The sequence below is a fragment of the Girardinichthys multiradiatus genome, chromosome 10 (genome assembly GCF_021462225.1).
Source record: "Girardinichthys multiradiatus isolate DD_20200921_A chromosome 10, DD_fGirMul_XY1, whole genome shotgun sequence".
NCBI lineage: Eukaryota > Metazoa > Chordata > Actinopteri > Cyprinodontiformes > Goodeidae > Girardinichthys > Girardinichthys multiradiatus.
In genome coordinates, this window is record NC_061803.1 from 34,273,958 (window position 1) to 34,284,691 (window position 10,734).

General features: G+C 37.8%; 1 protein-coding gene across 1 annotated transcript in view; it reads right to left on the reverse strand.

Annotated features, from left to right (window-relative positions):
* The window catches only part of rnf213b (ring finger protein 213b), a 44,045-nt gene extending 41,497 nt beyond the window's left edge, over window positions 1-2,548 (reverse strand). Inside the window, exons 1-3 of the mRNA XM_047377095.1 lie at window positions 2,404-2,548; window positions 1,661-2,316; window positions 1,429-1,584 (exon numbers count right to left, since the gene is read on the reverse strand). Of these exons, the coding sequence (XP_047233051.1) occupies window positions 1,429-1,584; window positions 1,661-2,316; window positions 2,404-2,505 (914 nt within the window). The 5' untranslated portion in view covers window positions 2,506-2,548. The remainder of the gene's footprint in view (window positions 1-1,428; window positions 1,585-1,660; window positions 2,317-2,403) is intronic.
* Window positions 2,549-10,734: the final 8,186 nt, after the last annotated feature.

The following is a 10,734-nucleotide window of genomic DNA, read 5'->3' on the forward strand; positions in this document are numbered from 1 at the left end:
TCTGCATATTCTGCATGTGTCCACAACGGCAGTGTCGATGCTAACATCCTGGAGAGCAATTGTCATCCCGATCATTTGAAAGATGTCATCCAAACAACTCAAAATGGCATCATATGATAAATTATATATATATTATTATTGTATATATTATGGGCTGCACGGTGGCGCAGTTGGTAGCACTGTTTCCTTGCAGCAAGAAGGTCCTGGGTTCAATTCCCAGCCTGGGGTCTTTCTGCATGGAGTTTGCATGTTCTCCCCGTGCATGCGTGGGTTCTCACCGGGTACTCCGGCTTCCTCCCACAGTCCAAAGACATGCCTGTTAGGTTAATTGGTCACTCTAAATTGACCTTAGGTGTGTGAATGAGTGTGTGCATGGTTGTTTGTGTGTTGCTCTGTGATGGACTGGCAATCTGTCCAGGGTGTACCCTGCCTCTTGCCCATAGACTGCTGGAGATAGGCACCAGCTCCCCCGTGACCCACTATGGAATAAATGGTAGAAAATGACTGACTGATGATAAATTATTCCCCTCAATTTGATCTGCTAAGGTAACCAGAGCTGAATGAAGTTAAAGAAACTCCACCATCCTTCCTAAACCTTGAGCTGGCCAGTAGCTGCTCAGGAAACTAATCTCTGTGTACGGCTCAGCCAATGAGGATGCAGGTCCAGCCCTTTGATGCTGATTGGCCCCAGAGTCATTCAGTTGTAAAGTGACATTATGAAATAAATGGCCATGGGGAAAAAAATCACCCTTAAAAAATAAAAGCTGGCTTTTTGAAATAAATGCTGACTTTTAAAAAATGACATATTGAAATGAAAAACAACTGCTGGAATTACATAAAAATAGCCTCAATAATAATTTCATATGAAATTTTATATGAAAATTCAATAATATTATAAAGCTGATTTTTAAAGAAAAATGAATTATATTTCATAATGAGCTGAGAATTTAATATGCATTCAATTATTTCACAATTTCATTGTCACATTAAATCATTATCTATTATTTATTGATGTATATACTTATTTCATAATGTTTAATTTATTTATTTAATTTTGAACACTTTGGCGTTCTATATAGAAGCAGATACGTATCTGAAAGTCAAAGGACACCTGGCTGCCAGGAACTGGACTGGGAGAATGCTGCACAAAATATCCAAAGCCAACATGAAAGGCTAACAAACGCAACTGCAGCAAACGGTAGTCGGACAAATTAGCAACTAAGGGAGCTGAATACAAATTCCTGCTTCTCCGACTTTCATTTGTAAAAGCAAAATGTTGACCCGTTAAGCAGAGACATTTGTGATGCGGAACTGCCAAAATAAACTGATTGGCATTTCATCTGTTGTAAATGTTACTGATCATTAAAAAAGTGCGAAATCAAAGACGTGGAGTAATTGGGTCTGAGCATCACTGAGAATAATACTCACACAAAATATGTTATTTCAAAGGGCAAATACCCTCCGTCATAGCACAACAGGAGCGTGTCGTATTCTTGGTTGAATCTGAATTTTTTGTCCAGCACAGCGTAGATATAGAATGTAAACATAGGAGCTCCAGGAGGAGATCTGACAGGGCTCTGATCCCTGTGAAGAAAAACAGTTGTTTTTAGTTGTTATGCTCAGCCTCAAAGATGAACAAAGCCGTTGATTTCAGTCTCACCGGGTGCTTAGAGGTAGTTTATCAGCTTTCTTTGAGGGTGTCAAACTGGACTGTTTCTCTCTTCCTTCTCCGTCAGACACAGCTTTGGCATATGACTTTGTTTTGGCATCTTTTTCAAACTGAGATGCGACTGCCTCCGCTGAAAATCCTACAGATTGATCATTCTCATCTTTAGTCATTGACTCTGTTGGACTGTTTTTAACTGGATTGTCAACAGCGCTGTTGTCTTGCAGCTTGGGTTCAGTCTCTGCAGGACCAGCAGTGTCTGCTTCACTCTTTTTATGACAAGAGTCATCTTGCTTTGCCTCAAAGAAGTCTGTCTGTGTTTCCTGGTTCTTCTGAAACACAACTACAGTCTGTGTGAATCTATCTTTCCCTTTACGTTTCGTTGTTTGGGTCTGAGCTTGCACCGTCTTTGTTTCTTTCTGGGGTTTTTCAACATTTTCTTCTTTCTGCAAGCTTTCTTCAGCCTGGAGATGCTGTTCTTTTACAAACGCACCTTCCTCAGTTTGGCTTGTGGTCTCAGCAACCACATTCTCTTCCTTTTCGGAGATTTCACTTTTCACATCTGAGGGGCTTTTTTTTCTCCTCTGATTTCTTTTTCGTCTCCTTTTTTGTTCCTGAATGTTCCTGGTGGGATTTACTGATTCTTGTTGCTGGAATATATATTTAAATGGTTTTCATGGCATATCATTTACACAGGAAAAAAACTGAATAAAAACATATAATGTCTGCAGTACTACCTTAGCTCTTATGCGGGGTCTTTTGGTTGCAGCATCATCACTTTTCCTGGATTTCTCCTGTGGTTCAAGGGTGCTGTGGAGTTTTGCTGCCCCGTCCGCCATCTGAGGAGATGACGTTCCACGGAGAGTCCCCCTTACTCTGATATCTATAGCACTAGTAAAAATGTTGACGATGGGCATGAAAATCACATCATTTTGGGGCTTTAATAATGCATTTGAATCATTCTTTTTTCCAGGGGAAAGAATCTATCACATACAATTTCAGTGAGTTTTGAAAACAGAACTTTTGTGACCAATTTTTATTTTATTGTAAACTTATCTTTGCAGACTCAATTTTATAGATAGATAGATAGATAGATAGATAGATAGATAGATAGATAGATAGATAGATATATAGATAGATTGGATGTTTTGTAAATAACTAAAGGCATAAACTGAAAGTTGTTGTGTCACCGGTCCATGGAAAATTTAACATCATCATGAAATGAGAGGCTACTGACTGAGAGACAGAGGTTCCTTGTCCTAAATCGAGTCATTCAAAATTGACTAAAACCAGCAGTTTCCCACACTGACCACAAAAAGCCTAGTAGAAAACCTGAATGGTCAGACGAGTTGGAGAATGTTTGAACTGGCCGAGAGGAGGAAGAAAACTGAACCCACTGTCAAACATGGTGGTAGAAGCATCATGCTGTGGTACTGGTGCATCAGTGAAACAATGAACAAGGAGACCTTCACCTCAAATCAAACTAGATAGATGGAGCTTGTGAATTATGTCTAAACAAACTAGAACCTTGGAAAAAGTAGGCTTCGATGAATTACTAAAGGCTCAGAGTGTCAATTATATGCATTGTTTTGTATGTGGAACTTTTCTCGATTTCTCCAAAAACATTAACAAACGAGTGAAATTACAGCTTCAGTGAATCTCATGATGCACAACGATTCAGATTACAGAGAAATACAATGAAACAATCATTTTCTTTAATGATTAAAAAACAGCTTATAGAAAAACAGGAAAAACTCCTGATTTAAAAGTTTCCTGTTTAAGCTAGCAAATTTATGCTAGTTTGACTTTTCGTGACAAAGTCATTGTTAGAGATAAAAACTGATTTAGGATGTTTGGATGCTGACTTTTAACTTGTAGTCAAAGCAAAGAGATAATACAAAACGATTTCAGATTTAACGTCATATTTTGCTTACCTCTGACTGTGAGCCGCAGGTCAAGTACAGACAGGAAGGCTTTGAACGTTTCATATAGATGCTACGTTCAGGGTAAGGGACAGTCTGCAAATGTGTCGTCTGTCTCCACATGGTTATATTTCTATAAGCTTTCTCAACTTAAGATGAATATTGTTCATTATAAAATAACTTGTTTACAACAAATAAAATAAGTAGATGGATATATTAACAATTAATCCATACTTTTACGTGTTTTTTTCTGTTGCTATTGAGTACGTCATTTTTTGACAGTCTCTGTCTTTTCAGTTTCGTTTCTGCTGTAGTCTCAACGGAGAAGAAACCTATGCTGGGTTTACTGTTTCCTAGGAATTTTCACTTTCGATTTTCCAAAGAAAAATTTTAAATTACTGGCTGTTTTACAGCACTGTCTATAGGCTTTAGATTTTAAAAGTATTCTTTTCACGTCACATACATACATATACATTGCAACGAAAATGTAATGATCTGTACTGGGAACAGCCAGTTTTCGATAAATTCTCATAAACAGGCAAATTCTCTGAATGTTATGCTAAACATGCAGAATATAAAATCCATATTTCCTATATCTTCACTTATTGTTTTCAATTAAAATACTACTTTTTTCAGGCTCACATAAATAAGCAAAAAGAGGCAATTATGATACAAAATAGGGGCACAAAATCTATTCCACTAACAATTTAAGAATATTAGCTATTTATAAAGAAGACTAATAGAAAATCAGAACAAACAATATGCATGTTTGAAACATAAATCCAAAGTATTAATACAGTTTTTAGTTCTATATTCAAGTAAAATTAGACAAATAATTCACGTATTGAATCAGGTGAAAATTATAACACCCCATGAAAACATGTTAAGATGTTAAGAAAAGTTGAGCCAAAAGTTAAAACAGAAGAAATTATTATTTAAAACTTTAAAATGTAAGAAAAAAAAAATTCCATTTGTAGTGAGGAATAACTGATGACACACCATCATTTAGTCCTATTTAAAATGGCTAAAATGACAAACGGGCATATTACTTGAGGTACTTATGTTGAGAACATTGCTACTGAGCCTTATGAAAACTGCAACGTTTAACATTAAGTTTGGTGTGCTCCCGATTATTGTAATGAGAGGGAACACCATTGTGAAATCTGAATAGCTCTCTGAGGACTTCAGAAACAAGATTGTGTAGTAGCTTATAAGTCTGATATTGGCTTTGAAGAGGTCTCCAAAGATTTTGAAATCAACTATTCTACAGTATGCATAATAGTTTATAAGTGGAGGATGTTCAAAACTTTAGACACCAGAACAGAAGCCATGTTTGGGGTACACCAATTACAGCATTCCACAAAACAACTTCATACCAGCTGTGAAGAATGGAGGTGGAGGTGCCGTGGCTTGGAGATGTTTCGCTGCAGTGGGCCCTGGCCAGCTCACCAATATAGAATCCACTATGAAGTCTAACATGCATCAGTGGCTTGAAGATAATGCGAGAGGAAAGAAAATAACAAACTTTTTCTTTAGCAAGAAAATTTATTTTCGTTGACAAAATTTTTTTATTGAATAAAGCAATATCAACCTTTGGTGTCTACTTGTATTAAAATCAGATTTAAAAAAAAATTGAGATCAATATGAGAACATTTCATTATAAAGAACTGAAAAATAAATGTTGCAATATAGACTCAAAGCTACAAAGGAAAACTCTTAGGGAAAACTCAATGATGATTTATCATGAAAATGTAAAACTCCAATTAAGGCTAAGAAACTGCTTAAACATGTTCTCATTGGTAAACTACACCTCTGAATTGAACATCATGCTGTATGTCATCATCAGTGTTGTGAGCCAACTGGTTTCTGGATTCTGCGAACTACGACTCTGCTCCTCCTCCCAGCAGGTCTACCTCCACTTTTTTTTGCATCCTCATCTGTTGTCGACCATGTGGGCATTTGGAGTTCTCTATTTTGTCCTGCAGGTTTCCTTCCTGACTGAACTTCGTCCACGAAGCTCTCGACGTCTTCAAACCTGGCTGTGAGGTCAGCGAGACGCTCCTTCAAGGAGTTGAACTCCATGTAGAGATTTCCCAGAGCTTCTGACAGCGGCTGAATCCTGCAGTGATGCAAGGTTTAGACACGTCAAAAGCAAAATCTACTTCTTCTGCGACAGATTAGAGATTACGAACAAATGGACAGACCAGTAAAATATAGCTGTGTTAAACTCGAACTCGAGATATACAATAATTCATCTGGCTAACTTTCCCATACATATCATTGCAACCCAAAAAAGTGGCTCTGTCTACTTTTTTGCTGTTGCAAGTGATGAAGGTCATCATTTAAAAAGTGATGGGCGGTCAGATGGTTTTAGAACAGAACAGAACAGAATAGAATAGAATAGAAATATCCTCTATTGTCAATATATTATTATTATTATTATTAGGCAATTTATTATCAATCTAATTGGATTTTGCATCTGACCATTATGGGATGTTAGCGCTAAAAATGAGGAAACTACACAAGTGGAGAACAAAAGAGGACGTGTTAAATGTCAGACCTAAAAAAACAGTGTATAGCAGATAAACGATTTAGAAAGGTCATATACTTACCTCACAAAAGACATTCAACCATGACTAATATTGGAGAAATAAATCATCCCACACTAGATCATCTTCTGTATGGTAGGTTTTTCAGCAACAACTCACCCTGTTTTCTGTCCATCTAACTATTATTTTCAGGATTTTTGGAGATTCAGTTTAACAAAAGGCACCAGGTTTTTTTTTTTTTTTTTGTGGTAGCCTACTGTTCACAAAACCCCTAAAGTTCCAGTTTAACATATTTTAGTATCTCTGTTTAATTATTTGACAAATTATCTGCTATGTATTGATCCAAAACTGGTTTGTTTGCTATATTTTGAAGCTTTTCATTGCTTAATAATTTAGGTGTCAGAGTTTAGTGAATAACAAATTCAATAACTGAAAATAATTAACAAAGCACCCAAAGTCCAAAGAGAAACGTCTTATGGCCTTCAGAAAGCCTGGAGAACTATTGATCAAGATGAGAAAAAAGTGTAGATGTTTGGACAGAAAATATACAAAAACAAGGACTGAATCAGAGCTTTTGCACAGTACAGTTGATGTAGTAATTTTAGAGCTTTAAAACTGGAGACCATTCCTGACCTTCCGTAGTCAGGCAGCACGGTGTTGTGGTCATTCAGCAGCAGATCTTTGACCTGAGTCATTATGGCATATTTCCAGTTGTCTAAAACCAGCGTGAGGTTTGCACATCCTCTGGTGTTCATCCTCTCAGCTGCAGGTCACCAAATCAATGAGACAATCATCAATTAACTGTTTGGTAGTGACACACAAAATAAAACTGAAATTGACTCGTTTTTTACTAAATGCAGGTCAACAGCTGATTTATACGTTCTGCAAAGACAGAGACAATTACTCAAGAGACTGAAATACTATTAAACATATCTACAAGAATACTTTTCAGCCAAAAACTTTTCGATAGTTGTATATAATGTAAATAATTGTTGAAAAACAGTCTTAAATTGTATTTATTTTTTTCTGACGATAAAGCTTCTATAATTTTATATTCTCTGTTTCTAATAATACACTGTAAAAATAACACAAGCTGGGTATTTAAAAAATTAAATCCAAAAACGTTAAGTCTTCCTCATTAATAATAATAATAATAATGATAATTTCTTTATAATAATGAACTAAAATTGCATTTTTCACCCTAATCTTTAGCCCCCTCCATAGATTCTCATTCAGTTTCAAACATTACTTTAAACCAAAACCGGCCAGGGTTATAAATAACTTTGGGCTCAGGTGTATTAGACAACAGTCCAGTTAATAATCAATGACATTAAAATAAATAAAATCAATCGTAGCGAATGAAATTTGGCAAACAGAAATGAAATTTAAAAAAATGTGCAACAATACGACCTTTCTATGGTCAAATGTGTTTTCAGTTTTTACAGTGAAGCATCAGTGATGAAGAAGCGTGTGTTACCTTCATCCCCGTGATCCAGCTCTGGTTTCTGTGTTTGAGCTGCACCCAGAGTTACAGACAAGACTAGCAAGACTCCAGCTACCTTCATCCTATTTAAAATGTGACTTCCTTCAGTGTCTGATCATAAAAGCATCATCCTCGGGTTTAAGGTTAGTATAGAAAACTCACTGTCAGTGACGCGTTGGAACAATCCTGTGTTCATAAAAAAACACCTGCTTTATATCTGGAACAAAGGGAGGATCTTCAGTCTCCACCCCTCCATCAGAATGAGCTTCATCCGGAACATTTATTTGCTGTTTGATCTTTCAGGGTCAGTACATCTAAACACTCCTGTTTTTCATCTGCTGCACATCTGCAGAGGTGGACATCAATTATTATGGATATTGTAAGAGTTAAACAGCAAATTGACACTCAGATCCATCTCGACTGGGGATTCATTCAAGACTTTTGACTTATTAGAAAACATAAAATCTGTGAGGTAAAAAGTGCACATTATATGTGAAAGATAATGACTTTTAGAAAACTTAACACACATCGACCATGTGGGATGTTTTGAATTGCAGGCAGTGATTTACTGGTGTAACTGACACAGTGAGGGAAGAGGTCTGGACCAAATTATTTTACCCAGAATCAAGCCAGTAGAAGCTGGACGCAACAAGCTCAGTGATTCCTGTAGCCATTAAGTTTCTTTCACTTTTACACTAGCTGTTAAATCCGTAAGATAGACTGACTGGCAAAAACAAGTTATGAAACCGAGAAGAAATCGTCTGATTTAGACATAATTTGGTACACATGCAGACCAGTGATGGGTTTGTACACTGCATTGTAAGAGTATTCATAGCCTTCGAACGCTTCAGAGGGTATGAATTTGGTGAGAGATGATAAAATGATGGAAGGAGCTAAATATAGGACTATACAAGCCAGTAGAAACTGTAAAAGACTTGAGTCCGGGGTAAAGGTTCACATTCCAGCAGGATGATGACCCTAACTGTACAGCCAGAGCTACAATGGCATGGCCAGCTCAGCAGATGTTTTCCTGCTCCAGCAAAGCTGCATTACTTCCTCGGTATGTCATCAACTTCTGCAGATGCCTGGTAATGTACCACCCATTTGTTTCAGGTATGTTTAAGTGGTGGAACATTTAAAACACGCAGGACACAGACTCTGATTTAGATCAAATCACATACATGTGTCAAAATGGCCCAGTCAAAGTCCAGGTCGAAATCGAATTGAGAATCCAGGGCAAGCCTTGAATAGGTTCTGAATATTTGTGGAAAAAACTACACAATACAGTACATTGAAGTTAGCAGCAATAACGTGGCAATCGTTAAATCGCATTTCCCCCCTGCCACTCACTGTTTCTAACGAAGTAGGGTCTCCCAACTGCTTTTGTGAAGTTGGGGGAAATAAAGCAATAGAAGCTTGGGAGTTTCACTTATAAATGTACATATTTTGTCAGGTAACATTATTACCACAATGTAATGTCTAACTTCAAGTTTCCCCATACTATGCGATATCACTGTTAATCTATTGAAATATCTCAATATTTTACAATATGTGTAGTTTAATGAATGCTGATGTTTTTCTTCTCAATCAAATAAAGGAAAATATAGTAATATTTGTGTTTAAGGTTCATTGAGACGATAACAGGAAACCGTTTCGTCTGTAGTTTTATGTATTCTGATGTATTTGTCAACAACTGGCAGATTATGTTTCTCAACAAGCATAAAAATGACATGTGCAGCAGGATTGGTAACTGCTTACACAAAACAAATGGACATATTAAGTCACATCTGTTTACAACAGAAATGAGTGAGACCTGTCCATACCTCAGGAAGGAGTGCCCTGAAGGTGCTAGTGGTAGAGCCAACCATAGGACCTGAGATTCAATTCCAGGTCTATAAATACTTTTGTCAGCTTTGTGAAAGATTCACCAGTGTTGGTATATTAAAAACAGATCCTAAAGGCATATATGATGTGTTACAGACAGTACCCAGAGCATTCAACAGAACAGTGAGCGAAGGTTCGATGGATGCACAAGATGGAGTTAAACAAGGGTCCCCACTGTGGGTTTGCAAAACTGTGCGTGGGTGAGTGTTACATGATGTGTACGGGTTACCTCAAAAACCCATGGTTTCTAGCAGAGTCCCTGTGACATCTGTATGCAGTACAGGTCCTTCTCAAAATATTAGCATATTGTGATAAAGTTCATTATTTTCCATAATGTCATGATGAAAATTTAACATTCATATATTTTAGATTCATTGCACACTAACTGAAATATTTCAGGTCTTTTATTGTCTTAATACGGATGATTTTGGCATACAGCTCATGAAAACCCAAAATTCCTATCTCACAAAATTAGCATATCATTAAAAGGGTCTCTAAACGAGCTATGAACCTAATCATCTGAATCAACGAGTTAACTCTAAACACCTGCAAAAGATTCCTGAGGCCTTTAAAACTCCCAGCCTGGTTCATCACTCAAAACCCCAATCATGGGTAAGACTGCCGACCTGACTGCTGTCCAGAAGGCCACTATTGACACCCTCAAGCAAGAGGGTAAGACACAGAAAGACATTTCTGAACGAATAGGCTGTTCCCAGAGTGCTGTATCAAGGCACCTCAGTGGGAAGTCTGTGGGAAGGAAAAAGTGTGTCAGAAAACGCTGCACAACGAGAAGAGGTGACCGGACCCTGAGGAAGATTGTGGAGAAGGGCCGATTCCAGACCTTGGGGGACCTGCGGAAGCAGTGGACTAAGTCTGGAATAGAAACATCCAGAGCCACCGTGCACAGGCGTGTGCAGGAAATGGGCTACAGGTGCCGCATTCCCCAGGTCAAGCCACTTTTGAACCAGAAACAGCGGCAGAAGCGCCTGACCTGGGCTACAGAGAAGCAGCACTGGACTGTTGCTCAGTGGTCCAAAGTACTTTTTCGGATGAAAGCAAATTCTGCATGTCATTCGGAAATCAAGGTGCCAGAGTCTGGAGGAAGACTGGGGAGAAGGAAATGCCAAAATGCCAGAAGTCCAGTGTCCAGTACCCACAGTCAGTGATGGTCTGGGGTGCCGTGTCAGCTGCTGGTGTTGGTCCACTGTGTTTTATCAAGGGCAGGGTCAA